The sequence below is a fragment of the Pan troglodytes genome, chromosome 6, assembly GCF_028858775.2.
Source record: "Pan troglodytes isolate AG18354 chromosome 6, NHGRI_mPanTro3-v2.0_pri, whole genome shotgun sequence".
Lineage (NCBI taxonomy): Eukaryota > Metazoa > Chordata > Mammalia > Primates > Hominidae > Pan > Pan troglodytes.
Window position 1 is genome coordinate 173,808,010 of NC_072404.2, and position 24,879 is coordinate 173,832,888.

Consider the following 24,879-nt stretch of genomic DNA (forward strand, 5'->3'; position numbering starts at 1 on the left):
AGACAGTTCAGGTTGCTTAGAAAATAAAATGTGAGTTCTTCTTGCAAGGTTTGAGCTACGATTGGTGTTGCTGATAGGTGGGAGATACTAAAAAATTACTTAAGTGAATCCAAATATATTATATGTACAAGATTCTATGCAAAGCATATTTCTCCAAGACATTACACAAAGAGACAAAAGAGAATAAATTCAACAATACTGGGACCCCTTCCCCCCTTACACTAAAAACTACTATTAGTTCAAGTCATCATTTTTTGTAGAAAACACTTTTAATTTGGTTTTTAAAAACCTTACTTTGGATATACGACAGGTCAAAAATGTTATCTCTGTGGAGTAGGATTACAGGTATTATTTTAATCTTTTTCTTTTCCTGTTTTTCTAATTATTCTACAATAAATAAACATTACTTACATAATTTAAAAAATCTTACCTTAAAGACAGAACAACGAACATCAGCTGAGCTCGTGTCAAATGCCAGTTCCCCAGTCACCTTCTTCAGGAGGTCAATAAGAATGGTCGGGGGCATCATTTCCCAGTACTTAGAAGTTATTTTACAAACACCAAGGATCCCTGTGGAACGGACCATCGGGTAAGGATCTTCTAAAAGGCTCTATAAGTAGGAGGGGAGAAAGGCTTATTTAATAAGTCAAATAACCTTGACTTATTTCCCGAAATCAACATCTGCTTCACACATGAGCACTTCAGGGATTCGTAACTTAGAGAAACTTTAAGCATAGAAATACTGGACACATATGGATTCCTAGACCTGAGATTACTTGCTATCGCTTCTAAAGCAGAGTATTTAAGATCAAGCCAGAAACATGGGGTGCCTCATGTGCCACATCCCCTGACAGCAGGGCCTCAAAACCAGCTCTGTCATTCAGTGAGACCTGCACACTCAGCTGACCATGGCAGGTGTTCAGATTAGGCATGGCCCACATACACCATGCTTTTGAATTCTAAAATGCTGTAATGCATTTTAGAGCCCAGAATAAAATAATTCTACTTGTAATGAACTAATCCAGGCCATGATCGTCAGTGGTACTAAAAATTCAAAAACAGACAATGAGGCAATAAGTACCCCGATGGGAGTATTCGACATCAACAGGGAAATAATCTCACGAAACAAAATCCCAAATACATGAATCGGATCAACTCTCTCATTTAACTACCAATTTATAGGAAACAGAAAGGGCAGAGGGACACACTAATGGCATCACAGGAATGGGTTCTATAAAATCCAGACTGCTGGAAACGTCATAGAATAATTTGGCTTCTTCAATGACAACAAAAACAGCAAGTTTTAAGAAAACAAAACACAAAAAGATTATGGCGAGAGAGCTCGTGGTCCAGGAGACTTAAGCAACATGTCAGTTAGTCATAGCACATGGGCCTTAGTTAGAGAAACATTCAAACAAAACGAGAAAATGAGAGCAACGAATGGGTACCCAAAGACACTAAGCAATCATCGTTAATTTATCTTTAGCTGTGATCATGGCATGCTTAAAAAAAAAAAAAGATTATCTTTTACCAATACCTTCTGACCCATTTAGAGCTGAAATGATATGATGTCCCAAATATGTTTCAAGACAGGGGAAGAAGAAATCAGATTGGGATTAGTCAGCAATGAGTAAAACTGTGTTGTGGGCACACAGGGGTTATTACTCCAGTCTCTTTTTTATTATGCATGACATTTTCTATTAGAAACGTTGAAAAACACAACAGAATTCTTACTACTTTAATTAGAAAAAAAGACTTCAAGTTAAAATTAAGCATTTACCCCATCTCCTCCCCAAAAATTGACCAAAATGATCAATTTCTATTAGCAATAATAGAAACAAAAAGACTGAGAAATTTCTGTAAGACAGGGAATAAGGAATAGATTCATGGAGAAAAGAGCATAAAAGGTTGTAACCTAGACATTCCTAGGTAAGGGTGCTCTAAAGACAGGAGGCTGTGACCTCAGAGAGCTCACATCAGCCCCGAACCCAGAGCCCAGGTTACAGAGAAGAGTTTGTGGCAAGGGCTGCAAACAACCCCTGATGAGGCATACAGGCCAGCAACAGTTCAGGGGCAAGGATGTGCTCCCCAGGATAAAGTCTTACAAATGGTTTCTAAACCACGTGTGTCATCTGCCAGGAAGAGATACTGGGCAACAGACAAAGAAGAACAAAAAAAGAGCCAGCAATAACTCTAAGCCTCCAGAAAGGCAAAAGAAGGAAGAGCAATGCCACCCAGAAGGAAAGGGCCCTTTGTACTTGGGTACCCAGGGGTCACCTGCCTGCCTGCTCTTCCTCCACAGAAACTAAGGGAAGCCCTCCTGCTGTTGCACTCTGCCCATCTGGGCAAACCTGAGACACAACTCTACACAACTAGACAAGAACACTTGCTAACTACCTTACCAACCCAATCCTTTATCCAAACATAAGAATGGAAAAGATGACCAGTCATTTAAGAAAAAGCAAATAGGAAGAAAAAAAGATGATAAAAATAAAGCCAAAAAAAAAAAAAAAACCGAAAAGAACTTTAGGAATCTGAAGGCCTGTCCTTGGGATTCAGAAGTTTTTATACATTTTGTTTTCTATTAATTACTTTCAATAATAATCTTTAAAAATAATAAAAATATATTCCAGACAATCACCTTACAACCACATCCTCTCTGGACTCAGTGTCCAGACCTGTTTGCAATTACACCATCACCAGAGAAGCACTCAAAATGACAGCACATGACTTGCAATGCTGTTTCTGTCGCATCTCTTCATTTAAAAACATTCAAAGAATCCTTTTCTTTTTTGAAACAGGGTCTTGCTCTGTCACCCAGGCTGGAGTATAGTGGCACAATGTCAGCTCACTGCAGCCTTGACCTTCCAGCCTCAAGTGATCCTCCCACCTCAGCCTCCCTAGTAGCTGAGACTATAGGCATGCACCACAGTGCCCAGCTGATTTTTTTTTTTAATTGGTATAGATGGGGTTTCGCCATGTTGCCCAGGATTGCTCAAGCAATCCTTCTTCCTCGGCCTCTCAAAGTGCTGGGATTACAGGTGTGAACCACTGCACCTAGACCCTTTTTTATTTAAAAAAAAAAAAAAGGTTCTCCATATTACTCAGGTTTAAGAAATACCAATAAAGCAAAAAGCATGAGAGAACAGTTAAGGTACACAGAGGATATAGGAAATAACCACTGCTCTTACTTATTTATCAGATCACCTCCTTTGTCTCCTCATGATAGAGCCTAATTTTCATCTAAAGGTTGAGTTAAAGCCTCAAGAGGTGCAGCACCAGGGACAGGAGCTCTCAGCCAGCTTTGGTGAACAATGCCGCAGGCCAGATCCAGCTGGTACCTGCTCCTACACAGCCCACAGTACTAAGAATGGTTCATATTTCTTAATGGTTGGAAAAAATGAACAAATTAACATTTTATGGCATGTGAAAATTACATGAGATTAAAATTTTGTTGTCCACAAAATTTTTTTCTTTTTTTAAAATAAGAGTCAGGGTCTCGCTCTATCGCCCAGGCTGGAGTGCAGTAGTATAATCATGGTTCACTGTAGCCTTGACCTCCTGGGTTCAAGCGATCCTCCCATTTGAGGCTGCAGTGAGTGATGATCACGCCACTGGACTCCAGGCTGGGAGACAGAGCACGACTCTGTCTCTAAAATAAAATAAAATAAAATAAAAATTTAAAAATAAAGAATCTTAAAAAAAAAAGGAATTGTAGATAAATATACACAATGTACACAGCAAAATACTAATGACTTCATTTAGGGATGTGTGTGTGTGCATGAAGAAGTATACAGATATTTATTACACTTTTTTTCTTTTTCTTTTTTGAGACAGGGTCTCACTCTGTCACCCAGGCTGGGGTGCAGTTGTGTGATCATGGCTCACTGTAGACTTGACCTCCTGGGCTGAAGCCTCCCAAGTAGTTGGGACCACAGGCGTGTGCCACCACACCGGGCTGTTTTTTTGTTTGTTGTTGTTGTTGTTTTTAACTTTTTGTAGAGACGAGGTCTCAGTATGTTGCCCAGACTGGTCTCAAATTCCTGGCCTCAAATAGTCCTCCTACCTTGCCCTCCCACAGCGCTGGGATTACAGGCGTAAGCCACTGTGCAGGCCTATTATACTATTACTTCAACTTTCTGCATGTCAGGTTTTCCATAAGTTAGAAAAGAAAAAGAAAAAAGGGAGCACTTCAGAAGCACCACAGGCGACAGCATTACAACAGCACTTTGTTGTCATTGTTTCCTAAAACTTTACTACTTAGGACAGTAGATAGTATGCACTGCTTAAGTAAGCTGTGTTAGGAAATACAGACTAAGTAGATGAAAAGAATCCACAATACTCCTTGGAAATAAATGCCGCATCTTAACATCCTAGCACCTCATCTGAAAAATCACCTGCCACAGGCATTATTTGTAGGCTTGCCCTGAAATATAACCAGTGTTTGCTCATTATGCTACCCAACACCTTTAGGATAGGCAATCTCGCAATCACACTTACAGAGAAAGACACAGAGAAGTTAAGTGACTTGCCCAAAGCCACATACCTATTAAGTGAGAGTGGTGGACTCTGACCCCAGAGAGCAGGGGGCTGACACCAGAGCATGTGCTTTACCCACCATATGACACCACCTCTCCATTGGGGAAACAACAGGCATATGCATAAAATGTTTAAAACCACACATAGTAATAAATAATTAAACGTCCCAAAAGTAGAAAAAGACACCACAGGTCCACGCTGTTATAGAAGGCCCCAGGGAGAAGTGGCATCTCTCTGAAGAACAGTCCAGGTTTAGAAACCATGCCATTTGGGAGCAGAGCTCTGGCGGTTACAGGGGAGGTGGGGACACACACAAGCAGTACATGCCACAGCCTGGACAAAGCTGATATCTGTAAGAAGCTTGACCACCTGAAGTACGTACATAGAGCTCTTCAAACTGTTTCTGAATTTCACTATCCATTTCAATAGCATGAAGGTTTGGGTCCCTAATAGGAAATGCTTCAACAAACAACAATGCAGCATTTGATCGAACTTCAGAGTTTCTGGCCTATAATAATAAAAGAAGAGTATCTCAGAATCCCAAAGAGTTAACATACGAAGGCTTAAAGTGTTTCCAAAGTAACACTTTAATTATCTTGATACAGATTTATTTTCAAATTACAGACAATTATAACGTTTAAATTGACCAAACATTGCTCAGTTCAATGTCAACAGATACTATGAAAAGATAAAGCTTCCTCACTTCAAAGCCCACTTCATGGCACTAAGAAGTGGTCACCCCACATCCTCACTAAAGATACCAGGTTGTCTGCACTGAAAGTTATTGTGTGTTTGTTAGATCTCAAGGATCTGGACAGCCCTGGACAGCCCAGGCCAGCGCGGCAAACCACCCACAGCCTCAGCTGGTTTGCTTTACGGCATGCCTCTAATCTCCTTCCCTAAACATGGTTACTTAAAAATAACTGTGTAGTTAGCACTAAACCAATCCAGATTTCCAGTTAAATGAAACCAAGAAATGCTTTTAATAAAAGAAAAAAACATTTGTTCAAAAATTTCACAAAGCATTCAGTCTTCAGCCTTATCTTTACTATTTTATTGTAATTTTGACTTAGAGTTTGCTAAATTCAAAAGCACAAGTAGTACATTTCAAACACGGATAAACTATTTGAAATGTATACCTTTAATCCTCTCCAAAGGATGGGCTTATATAATCTATAAAGCATCTCTTCCACTCCCTGCCGAACTTTCTTTTGATGGTGAAAGTAACTCAGAACCTAAGGACCAAAAAAAGGAAAAGGAAGGCATTAACAAAAAAATAAATAAATAAAATAAAATGGCATTTGGAAAGAGCAACAGGGAGAATTGTTCTCTCCACCACAAGTAGGCTCTGGCTGGCATCCACATGTCATGACAATTCTTCAGCAGGAGTAACTTCAATGGATATAGGACAGTAGTAAATGCAGTCAATCACAAGAAAGAATCTACGGCTGAAATAAAAAGATTAATGGCCTTGGGCTATAAAATGGTTTGGGTTCTAGTTTCTGCTATTCTGCCAACAGCCACATAACCTCAAAAAAAGACTCGTTTAAACCTCTGACCTTCAGGATAAAATGGAAAAGGGGAGATTTCTGAATGGTTCTAAGAGCTCACGCTTGTTCCAAAACACTAACTAAACCTCTTTATTATCAACTTGTGGTAACTGTTTCATAACTTTGTAACAAGGAGGTGTCACATTTAGTGACCCCTCACTGTACGAGATTAATTTAGGTATCAAGTTCCTCCCAAAACTTATGAAAAAAATCAGAAAATGATCATTCTTGTAGCTTTCATTCTTCTTTTCCTACCCACTTCTTTTCCAGTCAGAATCTTCCCAAAATTCTTTGTAGACTCATGTCCCTAACAATTAATTTTGCCTTACTTCTCTATTCACACCTTTTGGAGCTAAACTTTATTAGTGAAACATGAAAATTTTGAAAGATTAAACAGGCTGTAAAAGAACAGCCTACACTTTAAGTGAGCTTGTATCAACTTACCCTAGAAGAGCTGCAGTATGGGGATTATTTTTTTCTGATTATTATTTTGTAGTTTTTATTGATGGTGATAAGTGACATTAGTCTATAGTTTGCTTTTTGTGTATAATACTATCAAACTTTGATATCAACAGTATACTTGCTTCATAGAAAAATTTTCTAAACAGCTTAAGAATTAATTCACATGCCACAAAATCTACTGTTTTAAAGTATACAATTCAGTGGCTTTCAGTATATTTAGAGCTATGCTACCATTGTTACTGTCTAATTCTAGAACATTTTCATCAATAATATTGAGATTTTTAATTTCAAATGATGTCTGAAGCACTGCCTGAAACCTCTTTCAATATCAATAAAATGACTTATCAGATAAATTTAATAGTTATCAAATAAAAACAATTTGAGGAAGAAACTATAATGTGTTATAAGTTGTGACAAAAACAATTACTTGGAGTTGAGTAACACGTTTCACTTGAGTGAAATCTAATATTCTCCCTTTAAATTCTTTTTGTGCATTTTTCCATAAATTTACCAAATAGTGATATCTATACTTATAATATCTTAATTACTCAGACTACCACAGCAGAAAATAACATATGAAAACATACATAGTTTACATATAAACTACACATATAGTTTACATAAACATAAATATAGTTTACATAAATACATAGTTTAATGCAATTCTACTAAATAAAATTTGAAACACCAACTCATCTATGTGAAATAAATAACCCAAACTGACTACAACTAAATAAAGCCACACTGGGATGGGGGTGGGGGGTGGGTAGGACAGGGAGTTCATTGAATATATTTATCCTAAATATATGCAATCACGATTTTTAAATCCTCTGGAAAACTCAGTAGTCTAGATAAATCTCTGGGTTCTTTATCCTTGTGTAACTGAAATTAAATCATCAATAATGCAAAGAAACATTTTCTTATCCACTCAAAATTAATATAATTAGTATATTTACATTCTATAAATAGCAGTAGTTTCACTATACAACAAAACAAAGAAATGAGTAGTCTTTATTCACTTGGTTTCTTGACATATGGTTGCCAAAACTAACAGCAAGCAAACAAGGCATCCCATGGGTTAGAACACTGATCAACAGCAGCTGCTTAATTTAAATAAACACAGCAGACCAGATTTTCCCATTCCTCCTGCCAGGATCCTTAAGATCCATCAAACACCTATCAGTGTAGTAATGGCACTGATGATAGAATCTTATCTAGTCAGTCCATTTACAATTATTAATATAAAGGTAAAGTTCATATCTAAATTCTGAGGTTAATCTAAATTCTGAGATTACCTTTACAGAACAAAATATCAAAAGAAATAATCAAAACATTTATTCATTTGGTTTGCAGAACAGCAAAATTGGAATTTAATAAGTAAAATAATAAAAATAATTTCAAATACCCTCTAGGATCTTTGAAAAAAATGATAGTGGCCATTAGAAACCAATAATTCTGGAAAATCTCAAGACAGAGAATTGAATTTAAGGTCATTCAAATACAATACTAACCATCTCAACAATACACCTTTGCTTTCCTCATTAAAACTTTGGTGGCAGGAATAAAACTGCCAGACATCAAATATCAAGGTTCTGAGAAATCCCCCTAACTGATGTCTGTGAAAGCTTAATTTTAAAATTTAACCAAAACAATTATCTAAAAACAAAACAGAGGAAACATTATTTCAAAAACAATCTGTTCACAATCTTACCTCCCGCACTTTGGAATGCACTGGAGACCTCCTCGGAAGATGTATCCCGTGGAACATGAAGTCCTGGATGCAATCATTTTCAATCGCCTGAAATAACAAATGCAATGCAAAGCACTTGGTGTGTGTGTGTCCTACTGACGACCTGACAAGCAGTGCAGCATTTGAGTACAAAAAGAGTCTGACCTGTCCATCTTACATTTCATGAGAAAAAAACCTGGACCCTTTTGTCCAAGCTTTCTTATTTTAAGTCCATGCTTCTTAGAATCCCTTTGGTTTTCTTATATCAAGGAGAATGCTTTGCTTCTCTTTCATTTGATGAAATATCAAATCTGTGCCAAATGGCAAGGTAAGATTCCACCTACCACTCAAGGCTAGTTCAAATCAGACAAATTTCAGAGACTGAGTGCATGGTGAGTGTGGAGCCCCCTCTTCTGACTCATCACTGACCTGGACAACCTTCAGAAGACTGGATTTGTTCCAACAGCCTCCACAGAACAAAAACAGAACTACCTCTACGGTGGAAACTGTAAATAAGATATTTCAGGGCCACTGTTGACAAGGGCTGAGCAAGGAAGGTGTGGGAAGCCCTTCATCAGCCCCATGCACTAATGGTACTCAGAGTGCAGCAACTGGGAAAAGGCCTAGCCTCTAAGAGTAGCAAAAAACCCCAGTGGACCCTATGTCTGTACCTGCACTCTGTGCCCACCCTCACACATGAGCAGGATTTCTGTGGCTTTGAGGAAGGACCTAAGGAAACGCTCCTAGGGTTAATACTAATACAAACCAGAGTCTGCAGATGCTCAAGTTCCTCTTCCCCATTATATTTGAAAATATTTCCTTCACCTGAAGTCACTTAGCATCACTTAATGTGGGACAACCACACATTGTCTGACTTGCAATGAAAGATGAGATACACAGCACTACCTGGGAAGTTATTTGCACCATAAAAGTTGAATCCAAACCTTTAGAGCTAACTATCAGTATGCCGACATTCTACAGGACAACTGGTCCAGTTTCCTCACATGCCAATGGCATAGATTTTAAGAAAAGGAAAGGAGGGAGGAATGCTCTAGAATAAGCGATTTTAATGGTATAACAAGCAAATGCCATGTGGGCAACTTGTTGAGTCCTAATTCAAAAAAACTCTAAGGAGACATTTGAGATCACTGGAAAAATTTTAATGTGGCTTGATTATTTTTAAAAATACCAAGGATTTACTGTCACATTTTTAGGTCTTACAATGGCATTCCATAAGCACATTTTTGAGAGATGAATAAAGTAGTATGTAGAAATGAAATGTCAGGTCTGGAATTTGCCTGAAAAACTTAAAGAGAGGGAGGGCAGAGAGGAATGGAGACTGAGAAATACACGTTGTTGATACCAATTCTGTATACATCTAGTCAAATAGTTTTTATTTTGTTTATTTTTCTGTAGAGACAGGGTCTCGCCATGTTGGCCAGGCTGGTCTCAAACTCCTGACCTCAGGTGATCCACCCTCCTCGGCCTCCCAAAGTGCTGGGATTACAGGTGTGAGCTACCACGCCCAGCCTATTTTTTATTTTCTAGAAGTCAGTGATAAACCTTGGCAATACAAATCAAGTGTAAGTTGTGCAGAGGAGCAGAGAGGATGGAAGTAAACTCCAGACATGGGGCAGCCTCTGTCCACCCTGCAGGTTCCTCCCTCTGCCCATCAGTGCAGGGCCTGCTCTCCAAAGAGGAATGAAAAGTCAGGATAGAACACAGGGTTGTGAGAGGCTCCTTTCTGACCTAGAGTAAAAATTTTATTCTCAGAGAAAAATAAAATGATTGAGAACCTGGTATAAGAAAAATATAAGGGAAAACAAAGACACTTTTTTGTCCAAAAGGGTATCTGGATGTTGAGTTGGGATTGTGGATTACATAGCCCTATCTTCATAACATAAATACTATGTATTCACCAGAGTTACCCATAATCAAAGAAAATACCTTCAAATTCTCAAAAATAATGTAACTAAAAGAGGTGACTTGAAGTCCCTGAACGGCACTATCCAATAGAAACTGAATGCAAGCCACAGATGCGATTTTAAATTTTCTAGTGGCTGCATTAAAAACAGACAAAAGAAACAGGTAAAATTACTTTAATATTACACAGTCATCCCTTGGTATCCATGGGGGATCAGTTCTAGGACCTCCCTCAGATACCAGAATCTGCGGATGCTCAAATTCCTCATATAAAGTGGAGTAGTATCTGCATATAACCTATGCACTCCTGCACACTTTAAATCATCTCTAGATTACTTATAATACTTAATACAATGTCAATGTTATAGAAATAGTTGTGACACTATATGTTTAGGGACTGATGACAAGAAAAAAAAAAGTCTGTACATGTTAAGTACAATGCATTTTTTTCCCAGATATTTTCGATCCTTGGTTGATTGAATCCATGGACGCGAAACCCACAAAGGGCCAACTACCACATTTCGCCTAATACATCCAAACCACTATCATTTCAACATTCACTCAACATTTTTAAAAAGTACTGAGATATTTTATATTCTCATTTCCATATGAAGTCTTTGAAATCTGATATGTTTCTTACACTTACAACACATCTTGATTCAGACTGGCCACGTTCCAAATGCCCAGTGAGCACATGGCTGGAAAGATCAGGGTCAGAGCTCCCTCCCAGCTGAAAGAGCACAGTCCTACCTCCCACAGACCACACATCTTAGCAAGTGACTGGACTGCCCATCAAATAGATTTTCATTATTTGGCTTTATTTTGACAGAGTGCATAAACATGGATCTTAAATAACCCTTCTTTGACTACTTATTTAGTAACTAAAATATAATAAAAATAAGTGTTAACATTTAAAAAAATGAAAATACCTCCAGTATTTTCCCTGAAGCCTTTTTCCAAGCTCTGAAATAAATTTCTGCAATGTATACCATCAAAGACCTATATAAAAAGATCAAAATAGTTTTAATGCAAATTTAAAGAATTATTCTTTCAACATGTATCATTTCAGCTACTCTCCAACCATAGCGAAGAAGAAACTCAGTTTAAACTAGTGCTTTGCAAATCATCTATAGAAATAGGTTATCTACCTGTAGCAAAAAGTAGAAAACGGAGAAGGTTTTGGGAAAGGAAACTGAAGTGACGAACTATTTCATCCTTCTCAGTCAAGGCTTACCCAAAACTTTACTATTTTCTGTGAAACTATGAGTGCATAAGTCCAGAACAAAATTCTAAAGTCAAAAATATTTAAATATAAATAAATTGTCGACTTCGAGTCATGTTGGACTTTTCACGCTACCAATTCCTGAGGTACAAGAAGCCCTAAAATACCAGTACCAACTTAAGAATCATAAGCTTAGAAATCTATTAGTTCAACTCAAATATTCTGAAGATGAGGAAATATGAAAAAGCAATCTAGTATACAACAGGAGCTTTGCAATCAGAGATCCAGAATCAGATCCCAACTTGGTACTTATACAGTTGCCTGACACTGGGAAATTTAGAAAGCAAAGCCTATCTCAAAAGAGAGTTGTGAGGATTAAATTTTAAAATGCAGACTAAGTACTCAGCGCTGGAGCAAATGAAGTACTCTGCCTTGTGCCTGGCAAACGACAAGCACACACTTGACATCTCCATCACGCAGGGAGTGGCAGAGTCATGACTGCAACGTTCCCTGCTGCTCCTGCAGATTCCACAGGCTCTTCCGAGAAGCCACCCTGGCCAGGCCACGTTCAACCAAAAAGCACACATTGCATTCAAAGTACCATGGACATGGCTTTATTACAGTGAGGCTAAGGTTCAACTGGAAACTATTTTAACTATTTAAAGAACTACCACAAATTAAAACCTTAATTTCAGTGGTCAATACTGGAAAAGAATGATTTCCTATAAAAGGAAAAGGCTACCCAGTGATCCAATGGTACATGATAAGTAACGTATTTCTAAAGCTTCTAATCCATTACTATAACTTAAGAAGTCAGACCAAATGGAATCTTTCAAAACCAGATTAAGACAGCACAAAATCTTCAGTACTTTTAACACTTACTTTTGTAATCCCTGTAACTGGTTTTTAATGGTCCCGTGGATCATTTTGATGAAGTTGATATTCCAGTTGAAGAGACAACTAAGAAATCTTCTTCCCTAGAAATAAAAAAGGATAGAATGTTTACATTGCAACCAAATAAAAAGTGCCAAATAACAAACAATTATTTGAACGTCTAGTAAGCTAAACATTGCTATTGCTAAAAAGGAGGCACATGTAATTATCACTAAGAGCACACGCACGAGTTGAGCTGTCTGCGGGGCCTGCACAGCCAGGAGCCACACAAGCCGCCTCCCCCAGGGCCGAGCAGCCACTACACTGAGCGCCTCTGTCCTCAAGGGCCACAGGTGCAGACATGGAGACCACAGACAGTAACCATGGGTCCATAAACATCTCATTCTGGCTCTGTCATGGATGGTTCCATAGTCTCAAATGAAAGAAAGCTTTAAATCTAGCATAGGTGGGTGGGAATGGAGTTGAATATCCCAGTTCATTTCACCTTCTCATTTATAGATGAGAAAACTGAGGACTCATATAGTTAAAAGGCTAAGTGTTTGTCAAGCTAGAATTTCCAAATACACAGTCTTCAAGTCATAAATACATCATGTGATGATAATTTATATGCATGCTACTAGATCATATATCTGAACCTAAAAAGAATGAATACAATATTCATACTCTATAGAGTGCATAAAATACATCTATCTAGAATTCTCTCAGTGAATAGCACCTTTATCTCTTATCAGCACACCACTGCACAGAACTGGAATCCTACAGAAATGCAATACATTTTGATTCAAATGCAGGGTAACCATGCTCACAACAGGCAAGTTAAAAAAAAAAAACAGTAATATTCACTGGAAGTAATCTGTTAGTACAGTACAAGATGTTTATGGTTTACCCAGAATGACTGGAAACTGACCTGACCAAATTAATGATTGACTAGGAAACCACATTTAGATATCTTAAATTCAAAGGAGACATCAATTTTTTAAAAAGGGTAGGGGTTGTAACACATACATACATTTATGCCTGTTATATATCTGCACACATATATAAGTTAACAAGTACAATTCATCAACTCCTTATGTATAAGTCAACATAAAATAGTTTATTGTTTGAATCCATCATTAATTTCTTCACTCTCCCATTTCAGGACAATCCTGGAGACATGTGTGGGGCATAGGCTGTGTCCAACATCTTTGTAATAACGATGGTGCTGACACAGCAAGGATGGCAAAGGGCAGCCCTCCCCAAGGATTCTTTTCCACCAGCGCCTAGGCTGCGGTTTGATACATATTACCTCATCTGTTCCTCACAACAATCCTATGAAACAGTAACTGTTGCTCCTATTTTACAGAAGAAAACTCTGAGGCTGAAAGGCCTGACCAAGGGCACCACCTATAAAGTGAACAAAGATCCTGGGAGCCAAAGGTCTCAGTCCTAATCACATGGCCCTTGTCTAGCGGACTGCAGATGGCTCGCCGGGGTCCAGTTCTGTCTCTGCCGCTGAGCAGCTGTGACACCTGGAGGAAACTTATTCTGTACCTCAGAGCTGGTCCTCCTCCTCCTCTGAAGCCCTTCTCCACCTCCTTCAGGGAGGAGGGATGACTTCCTCCTTCTGCCTCAGAGATGTGCCTGCTGAGCCATGAGCATCCAAAAGCAAAGGCTTGTTCTAGTCTCCACTGACCCTGCCTGAGCATGTAGTCGACGCTCAGTAAACAACTGCAGAAGGCCCCTAACACAGAAGAACTATGCGAGCCTCTCTGTAATTCTTAATTCTCTAGTAGCCATGTTAACAAAAGTAAAGAAGATTAATTTTAATAATATATTTTATGTAAACCAATATTTAATATAACAGACAATAAAAATATTGTCTATTATATTAAGTATATAACAAAAATTATTAATGAGCTATTTTATGTTCATTTCTTTCCCACTAAATCTTCAAATCCATGTGTGTTTTATACTTATGGCTAATCTCAGTTCAGATGGGTCCCATTTCAGGTGCTCAGTAGCCTCATATGGGAGTTGACCCCAAGACGGGCAGTGCAGCAACAGGCCAGAAGCCTCTCTGGATTTACAGGATGGGTAGAAAAAAGAAATGGAGGATATTATGGGATGACAGTTTTGAGTACATGGCAATTAAAATGGAATTAGGGCAGAAGGCCAGATCTCATTCATAGAGAAGTGCTTTCTCAACCTTATTTTTAATCATTCTTTATTTAAAATGTAATTACGGTTCCCCTAGGATTCACACAGCCACCTGTTACCATCCAATTTAATGATGAAATAAGCAAGGACTTGTAAAACGTCTTCTCTAGTACTGCCATGCAGTAAAAATCATGTGCAGTAAATAGCTCCTGGCAGCTAAGCTGACCTTCATGGCAACACCGAGCATGGTGCAGACGGGAACCATGTGAACACAGGAGAAACATCTATTAAGAAGCAGCTCACAAACAGATCAAAAAACAAATACCTATTTACCTCTTCTTTCTTGATATAATTAATATTTATGAAGCACTCAAGTAACATATCTTTAATTTCCCCACTTTCCTCCAAATCATAATCAAAGCAATACAAAGCTTGATGGATACGCCAAAGCCGACAAACGTCTGCACCCTAGGAATGACACAAAAAATGTGATACCTTTTTCAATGAACAGTAAAGTCATATTTCAAATCAAGTATATTTTATATCATAAATAATGGCAATTCTAGTTGATTCATCAAAGATTAAAAAATGACAAATAAAAACAGATTTTAAAATTTGCAAATGCCCCCTATAGCTCTACAGAACATTTTTTTAAAACATAAGGAAAATAATTAAAAATCCAGCAAGTTCAAGAACTTCCTTGATGATGAAGATTTTATACATCTGAACTGTCTAGTGCAGTAGACATTAGCCACATTTCACTGTAGAGCTACTAAAATGTGACTAATGCAACTGAGGAACTGAATTTTCCATTATTTTTAACTTTAAATTTAAACAGCTTTCTGTGGCAAGTGGCTACTACATTGAACAGCGCAGGTTTAGAATGTTAGGAAGACGTTTAAAAATAAAGTCCTAGCTAGGTGGTGCACTCCTGAAGTCTCAGCTACTTGAGAGGCTGAGGCAGGAGGATTGCTCGAGCCCAGGAGTTTGAGGCTGCAGTGAGCTATGATCATGCCACTGCACTCCATCTGGGCAATAGAGAGAGACCCTGTCTTTAAAAAAATAAAAAGTGAGCATACTGTCTTAGTCTCCAGACTCCTCCTTAGTAACATGACAAAGGCTGTCTTTCCTGTGTCTTCCTTGGCAGGCAGGCCTTTCTCCCACCAGGTAACACACAAATCCTGAATAGAACTCTGTAGCTTTCGTTCAGACTCAGGTAATGCATATAAAATACCTAAAATACAGCACAGTAATTTTCCAATTAGTAAGGCAAATTCTTATTACTTCAGAGTCAACAGTTTAGAGTATCATGACTTTATATATTATTTAAAGCTTTGCTAAGCAAATAATATTAGTTTATGTTTAACTTGCCAAAGATTTATATACATTAATTATAAAATGCAAATAATGTTAATTAAAAAACTGTTTGACAATTGTTATAAAAAGAACCTCAACAGACATAATAGAAAAGAGATTTTTGGAACTGGAAGTCTCAGAGAAATCGTATCACCAATTTTAGAAAGGCAGATGCTGAGGCTAACCAAACCTCAGTGTAACAACACCAATGGTATCTCTGTTAACACCAGAGCCAAGACAGGTCTACTGACCAATCAATAATCCACTACTATCCCTCAATGTGCCAGCCTCAAATTTTGGCTCAGAGGTGAAAAACAGTCAAAGCAATTACCATAATGAATACAAAAACTGCAGTGCTTTTATTAACAGAAAAGCTCAATAATTAGATTAATGATACTAATGCTCATAATTATAATCTGTAGGTATCTGAATATCATTACACTAATATAACATTCCTGAATTAACTGGGAAGTTGACAGCAACTACAGTGTTAGCACTAATCATTTCACTAGTTATTTGCAGACCGTACAAATAAACTGATAGTAAAATTCACAAAGCATTTGGAAGCTATTTTCATTATGATTAGGGGTGACTTTTTAATAAGACACTGTATTTCAACTCAAGAATTCAGAATAAAACAATGTACTATAAAACATACATAAATCCAAGTGATGCTAAGAATAAGAAGCTTGATGAGATACTTTGTCACATCAAACTAATTACACTCGCACAAGTGAAGGATGAGGGTATGTGAAAAGTTTTCTTAAAAATCATTAAGATATTTTTACATCTTTTGTAACTAAAATTTTATATATTTCATAATCAAATATTTTCATTAACTTAGACTAAATTAATAACTAGTTTTACAGTTTTGTTAAAACTTGAAAAGTACCATCATTTAAATTTCAATACAGTAAAACTCCCCTAGGAGTCAATAATCACTCCTCAGATCACGTTCACAACATACTTAAAGAAAAAATTCAGTGTCACAAATTCTTAGTTAAGTTGACACTATCTAGCAATGCTAATCACATAATCAGGTATTTTCTTCTCAACAAGTTCTTGATCATTGGTCCAGTAAGTCAGACTTCCCTGAAAAACCTGTAAATAGCAGTTAGTTGCTGAGTACTGCCCATCTCACCATCTATAACATCTGAATGGAGCTTAAATTAAACTAATTAGGCCAGACACAATGGCTCATGCCTGTAATCCCAGCACTTTGCCAGGGCAAGGTGGGAGGATCACTTGAGCACAGGAGTTTGAGACCAGCCTGGGCAACACAGTTAGATCCTGTCTCTACCAAAAAACAAAACAAAACAAAACAAAACAAAAAGCATGGGCCATGGTCCCAGCTACTAAGGAGGCTGAGGTGAGAGGATAGCTAGAGGCCAGGAGGTCAAGGCTACAGTGAGCTGGGTTCATGTCACTGCACTCCAGCATAGGCAACAGAGCGAGATTCTGTCTCTAAAAAAAATGATAAATATAAAATAAATAAACTAAGTATTCAGGACAACTCTTATGTAAGTATGCTCCTATTCTAGCTGAAGAAAAAGAACTTGACTGCAAAGCTATACCTTTATACCACTTCTGCTACTGAATTCAACAATGCTCATGAAAACAACTAGTTTCCTTTTACAAAGTATCATTTCAGGCCAGCCGAGGTGGCTCACGCCTGTAATCCCAGCACTCTGGGAGGCCGAGGCGGGTGGATCACCTGAGGTCAGGAGTTTGAGACTAGCCTGACCAACATGGAGAAACCCTGTCTCTACTAAAAATACAAAATTAGGCGGGCGTGGTGGTGAATGCCTGTAATCCCAGCTACTAGGGAGGCTGAGGCAAGAGAATCGCTTGAACCCGGGAGGCGGAGGCTGCGGTGAGCTGAGATCGCGCCATTGCACTCCTGCCTAGGCAACAAGAGTGAAACTCCGTCTCAAAAAAAATAAATAAATAAATGAATAAATAAATAAAAACAGAAACAAAAACAAGTATTTCAACACCCACTTCTAAATATGCCATTTATAACAAAATCAACTCACCATTTAATATAATAACACATTCCAGTAGGGCTTCGTAGTTCTCACTTTCATTTATTACAGACACAGAAGCAAGAATCACAGATGTAATTGCATAAATTATTTCTATGCTTTTTCTCTATAAATGAAAAATCAAAGCATGAGTGAATTAAAATCAACTTAAAATCAGTTTTTAGCAGAAATTTCAGTTACAAATTTTCTAAAAATCAAGCCACAATTCTAGCTTATTCTAAAAAGAATTAAAGTTGAATAAAAGTAAATCATCCTAAAAGAACAGCAATATTTAGTATTAGATTAATAACAGTAGGGTTGAAAAGTGAATAAAACTACAACAGACTAAACTTCTAAAATTCTTGACTTCTAACTTCAAAATCTGTCTTAATGTAAAATTCAATGATACACAGTGAAGTTATTTTTTGACAAAAAAAAGAGAAAAACGTTTCTTATTTTTGAAAAACAAATACTACCATTTTTGAGCCATGTTCTGTTTCCATATTGTCTTCACCCTGGGCTTCCACTACCTGCCACCCATCCACCGGGCTTTCTAACAACACATCTGTCAATAAGTTCTTCAGCCTTTGCCATAATTCTTCTTTCTGTTTCCTTGATAATTCATCTAGTAATTCATTTAGGCTGAAAGGATCAGAGGCCTCTTTCTGTAACATAAATAGCAAGTGTCACATTTCAAATACAAAAAATTAATCATATCCTTTTCATAATGTCACCAAAAGAAAAGTTAAGTGTTAACTTCATTACAAGTTCAAGAGTTTGGTTGTAGTATTCAAAATCCATTCCTAAAAGGGAAGAAGCACAGGGATTCTCCACCTATTCTTTCCTAGCATCCTAATCTTCAGAGTTTTTAAAATTTCACCCACTTAGCAAAAACCTCCCTAAAAGGGACCCAAATGTCCACCATCTCCATACCTAGAATTAGGTTACAAAAGTAGGCTAAAGTTCAATAACAATGGCAATAATAATACTGTGGCCACAGATTCCAGCCCCACGTGGGCCCTCAACACCACCTTCTACTCATTCCTCAATATCATTCTCTCCCACCAGCCAACAAGATGATTTCAGATCTCCTCCAACAACCCTCTAAACCCATTTCCTCTTATCTGAGATGACCTCACCTACTCTTTGATGAAGCAAATAGCGGCCCTCACCAAAAGGGCATAGAATCCAATTAAAGGGACTCCCTATAGCCAAATTTGGGACAATGTGAGCACCAAAACAGTGACAGTGATTAATTATAACCAGTTGAATGAAATAAGCATAAACGAGGCCAAGCCAACCACTCTGGGAGAGAGGGCTGCAGTGAGCTGTGATTGTACCATTACACTCCAGCCTGGGCAACATAGCAAGAGCCTGTCTCTCAGAAGAAAAAATCAATGACAGCATACTGATAATAAATATCAAATCATTAATTAATAGCACCTGCATGCTCTAGAATGTCAGTGAATAAACATAGATGCAATACAGGGTTAGAAAATCACTGTTTTATAGCCATCACAATAATTATGGACTCTGGCAGGAATTATCAGAAGATGCTGAAACAAGTGGGTGGAAGCCTGGTGAGCAGCAGGACATTACAGTGTCACCACTTTCCCACAGAGGCAGGCTCCCAGAAGAGACCTGGAGGACACCTACCCACACAAGGACGGACAGACCACGCCATGCGCTTCCTGTCTTGACAGTGCCGAGGACCTAACACTGCTAAGCAGTTCCTGCCAAAATGCACACTAAAATTTAATCAGATCCTCAACAGATGCAAATTGAAGGCTATACCACAAAAGAGCCACTTGCACTCTTCAAAACTGTCGGGGTCATAAAAAACACAGTAAGATGGAGAAACTAGAGTAAAGATACCTCATAAGCCCTCCATCCCCCCAGCCTCTCTTCCTGCTCTCCTAGCTCCTCTCCTGCCCTGGCGTTTGTTTTCTCCTCTTCTTAGCGCTCCTTCATTTTTCATCTAGCTTTTTCCACCTCCGCTTGTTCACTTCTATCTCCTCTCTTTCCTCGTTTCCTTGACCCTCCTCCCCTTCATTTCTCCTCTCCATTTTCCTTAGGCCTTTGCCAGTCAATCACATGCAAACACAGACCAGCTCTCAAATGTTTGACCTTAGACAGTATCTTGATCTACCTATAGACCCGACATTCAATCATGAACAATTGAATAATTCTTTACGCCTCAATTATGCAGAAAAAAATAAGTTAATGGCCCGTTTAAGTCCATTAATGGTAATTTTCCAGTATATTAATGGACAGTTTTGGTGCTGGGGTCACTCGTCTGGGTAATGGACCACAGCTACTGTGTTCAAAGATCAAGAGGTTCTATTCAGGGCAAACTCTGGTGACTGAAGGTGACCAGAGAAATGACTGGGCTGATTCATGACGCTTACATCAGGAAATACTAGTTGACTGATGGTTAGGGCACAGAAACGAATCAGGTCCCACCCTGCCCTGAGTAAGTTCACAGTCTAGGGGCAAGAATAACAACCTACAGATTGTTAAAATCTATTAGAGGTGTATGCTGAAGGATATAGCCTGAAGGAAAAGAAATAGCTGCCCATCCACCTATGTGACAAACTAGGATGGGCTGCTAACTCCTTCCTGAAAAATCAACCCTGAAGAAATGAGAGTGAGAGAGGTTCCAGTAACAAACTATAGCAACAAAATGAGACACACACCCAGCTTCACTGAAGGCTGTTTGGAGCTGGGGATGTGAGAAATGAGTGGCTGTTGCCTAGGGCACTGAAGAGCTGGCTGGAAGAGCAAGGAAAGGATGGGGGACAAAAGCTGTTCAAATATCAAAATGGTCTACCTCTCCCCAGCATGGCCTTGGGGTGGTCATTGCCTGGCATTGCCACGACATTAGCAGTGACGGCCCAGGCCTCTAGGGCCATAGGACACTGGGCAAAGGCAGGGCAACACAAAAGCCCAGCAGTTAGAAAGAACACGTGCAGACTAGCGAGCTGCCTGTGGGCATCCCTCCACAACCACCTCCAGCCCCCGGATGCAGAAGCTGTGCAGCCCTGTGCTGTACAGAGCGCACCAGGATGAGGGGCCGGTGGGGTGGACATCCTGCAAGGCCTCTCCTCCCTACGTGAGTGCCCTGGCCACCTGTGCCCCAGCAAGGTGCCTTTTTGTAGTCTATATGCCCAGAGGGAGGTATTCTCTTGTGACTGGCACGATGTGTATGAAGCAGGGGAAGTCTTGTTGCGTAGCAAAAAACTTGGTAGCATAAAGCAACAATTTTACTGTATCTCATGAATCAGATGCTCACTCTTGGGGACACATGCCTGTGCTTAAGGTGGCAGCTGGGTGTTGGATGTCTGGCACTTTGGTGCCCACTAATGAGGTCTCCCTCTGCAGTCTCATCCTCCAGCCTTTGTGTGTGGTCTCTCTCTCCAGCAGAGGGTGATCCTGCACTTCTTACATGACAACCACGGGCTCCGAGAGGAAGCAGAAGCTGCCAAACTTTCTGAAGGCCACTTCCTCAATATTCCATCCGTCAAAGCAGGCACAAGCCCAATCCAGATTCAAGAGGAGAGGACATAGGCTGCAGAGGGTTATTTAACAGGATTATCCACAATGTTAAATTTCCTGATTTTGAGGATTTTAATGTGATTATATAACAGAATATCTTTTAGAAAAATACAAACTGAAAAGTTTAGAGATAAAGAGGCACAATGCCTACAACTGACTCAAGTGATTCAAACAAATGTAAATACAAAGGATGATAAAGAAAATGTGGCAAGTGGTAACAACTGGTAAACCTGGACGTAGGGTATTCAGGATTCCTTTGAATTCCTCTTGCAACTTTTCTTTTAACTTAGCAGTTATTTCAACAGGAAAGAAATTACTTCTCCACCCTAACCCTGCCATCCTCCTCCTCCTAAGTCCACACCCTTAGCTTCCCAAATGTGCCCTGCCTCAGGGGCTCGGCCTTTCCCATTCCTTTTGTCTAGAATCTTCTTTTCCCAAATCTCTGCATGGCCCATTTGGATCTCTGATCAAATATAGTCATGCAATGCATAGTGATATTTCAGTCAATGACAAACCACATATATGAGAGTGGTCCCGTAAGATTATAATGGAGCTGAAAAATTCCTATCACCTAGTGATGTCATGGCTGTCAAAACATCATAGTGTAACAGATTAATCACATTTGTGGTAATGTTGGTGTAAACAAACCTACTTTTTATCATTGTTTTAGAGTATATTCCTTCTACATTTTTTTAAGTTAATTGTAAACTAGCCTTAGGCAGGTGCTTCAAGAGAAATTCCAGAAGGCAATGTTATCATAGGAGATGAGATGACAGCTGCATGTCTGTTATTGCCCCTGAAGACCTTCCACTGGGACAAGATGTTAAGGTGGAAGACAGTGATACTGATGATCCTGACTTGGTACAGGCCCAGGCTCATGGTGTATTTGTGTCTTAGTTTTTAACAAAAAAGTTTAAAAAGTAAAAATAGATGGCTGGGCATGGTGTCTCACACCTGTAATCCCAGCACTTTGGGAGGCCAAGGCAGGTGGATCACCTGAGATCAGGAGTTTGAGACCAGCCTGGCCAACATGGCGAAACCCTGTCTCTACTAAAAATACAGAAATTAGCCGGTGTGGTGGCGTGTGCCTGTAATCTCAACTACTCAGGAGGCTGAGGCAGGAGAATCACTTGAACCCGGGAGGCGGAGGTTGCAGTGAGCCGAGACGACGCCACTGCACTCCAGCCTGGGCAACAGAGCAAGGCTCCAACTGAAAAGAAAAAAAAAAAAAAGTAAAAATAGAAAAAAGCTATCAAATAGGGGTATAAAGAGAGTATTTTTAGCAAAGACATGGAATAAACCTAAATGCCCATCAATGATAGACTGGATAAAGAAAATGTGGTACATATACACCGTGGAATACTATACAGCCATAAAAACGAATGAGATCAAGTCCTTTGCGGGGACATAGATGGAGCTGGAGGCCATTATCCATAGCAAACTAACACAGGAACAGAAAACCAAATACAGCATGTTCTCACTTATAAGTAGGAGCTAAATTATGAGAACACATGGACACAGGGGGAACAACACACACTGGCCTATTGGAGGGTAGAGGGTGGGAGGAGGGAGAGGATCAGGAAAAACAACTAATATAACTAAATAACTAAAAATAACTAATTACTAGGCTTAATACCTCAGTGATGAAATAATCTGTACAATAAACCCCCATGAGACAAGTTGACCTATGTAACAAACCTGCACATGTACCCTTGAATATAAAAGTTAAAATAAAATAAAATGAAGAAAGATTTTTTGTAAAGCAAAATAAGTTTGTGTTTTAAGCTAAGTGTTATAAAGGATTTTAAAAGTTTAAAATTTTTTTAAAGTTTATCAAGTAAAACAGTTACAGTAAGCTAACGTTAATTTATTATTGAAGAAAAATGTTTTTATAAATTTACTGTAGCCCAAGTGTAATGTGTTTATAGTTTACAGTAGTGTACAATGACGTATTAGGCCTTCACATTTACTCACTACTCAGTTATTCACCCAGAACAACTTCCAGTTGTGCAAGCTCCAGCTACACTAAGTGCCCTATTCAGATGTAGCATTTTTTATGTTTTATGCTGTATTTTTACTGTACCTTTTCAATGTTTAGATACACACCATTGTGTTACAACACTGTGCCTACAGTATTCAGTACAGTAACATGCCACACAGGTTTGTAGCCTAGGACGGTAGACTGTACCATCTAGCCCAGGTGTGTACTGAGCTGCTCCATCTGGGTGTATGTAGGCACACTTTAGGATGTTCACACAACAATGAAATGACCTAATGATGCATTTCTCAGAACCTGTCCTCATCAAGAGTCATGTGACTGTACCAACTCTGTTCAAATATCATCTCTGAGGTTTTCTTTAGCCACTCCATCGTTCCCAACTTCCACTTCCACTTGCTTTATCAGTAGTAGTAGTATTTTTTTTTTTTTTGAGACAGGGTCTCACTTTGTCACCCAGGCTGGAGTGCAGTTGCACAATCATAGCTCGCTGTAGCCTCAAACTCCTGGGCTCAAGTAATTCTACTGCCTCAGCCTCCCAAGTAGTTGGGACCACAGGCACAAGCCACTACACTAGGCCAATTTTTTAACATTACTGTAGAGACGGGGTCTTACTATGTTGCCCAGGCCGGTGTTATCCTGGCCTCAAACGATCCTCCTGCCTCAGCCTCCCAAAGCTCTGGAATTACAGAGGTGAGTCACTGTGCCCAGCCTCCACCTGCTTTATTATTTCTATATGTGTCTTGTTTTTCTTCCTCTACCACTAGAACATAAACCCCCATTTGTGCAGAAACTTTGCTTTGTATGTACTATAACCCCAACTCTCAGTGCAGTGTCTGGCACACAGAAGGCACTTAGGACATGTTTGTTAAATGATGGAATTCTCCTCAGTGCTGTGTCCTCCTCCCCATCATTGATTCTCCAAGAAGGACAAGGGCATACAGTATAATCAGCTCCACTCTGGAACACTTGCTTGAAAATAAAAATTTGTTCCAACATTGTCAATACATCAAGGAACAATTTGACCAAAGGCAAATTCCCATTTGCTTATGTGGGATTTCATAGGCAAGAAATACCAGGTGAATGCAGAAAACTGCACCCACTGACTGGAGCCACGAGGATCCCATGAAACACATCTCAGACACCTACCAGCTCAGTCCATTCATACCTGGGCCACACATTGTGCCCCTCACCTGCTATGACCCAAAGGCCCCAACCCCACTTCACTGCACCCTCCCCAGGCCCACTGTGCTCTCTAATGCTCCATATTCCCCTCCGCCTTGCTTGCCTTTTTCTCCTCTGTTCTACCTCATTTTCTTCCTCTTACACACAGAGGGGCAGGTGTACCTTGGGAGCACAGGCACCCACTTCCAACTATAGAATGTAAATATTTTTCAAGGTAAAGTGCCATGCTTACTATAGTATTTATGCATTTCTTAGTGATTTAACATATAAAATTATGCTACTGTTTTATTAGGTTCCTGTTTTAA

General features: G+C 39.1%; 1 protein-coding gene across 9 annotated transcripts in view; it reads right to left on the reverse strand.

Annotated features, from left to right (window-relative positions):
• Positions 1–24,879, reverse strand: part of NCAPG2 (non-SMC condensin II complex subunit G2) — a 71,543-nt gene that overhangs the window by 41,793 nt on the left and 4,871 nt on the right. For 7 of the 9 annotated variants that reach the window (XM_016958513.4, XM_024358156.3, XM_016958515.4 and 4 more), the window contains exons 3-12: positions 18,315–18,503; positions 17,851–17,965; positions 15,538–15,692; positions 14,792–14,926; positions 12,308–12,402; positions 11,133–11,202; positions 8,263–8,349; positions 5,679–5,774; positions 4,922–5,047; positions 431–610 (exon numbers count right to left, since the gene is read on the reverse strand). In XM_016958513.4, the coding sequence (XP_016814002.2) occupies positions 431–610; positions 4,922–5,047; positions 5,679–5,774; positions 8,263–8,349; positions 11,133–11,202; positions 12,308–12,402; positions 14,792–14,926; positions 15,538–15,692; positions 17,851–17,965; positions 18,315–18,503 (1,248 nt within the window). The remainder of the gene's footprint in view (positions 1–430; positions 611–4,921; positions 5,048–5,678; positions 5,775–8,262; positions 8,350–11,132; positions 11,203–12,307; positions 12,403–14,791; positions 14,927–15,537; positions 15,693–17,850; positions 17,966–18,314; positions 18,504–24,879) is intronic. The other 2 variants (XM_016958514.4, XM_054655435.2) reach the window with 1 other exon arrangement.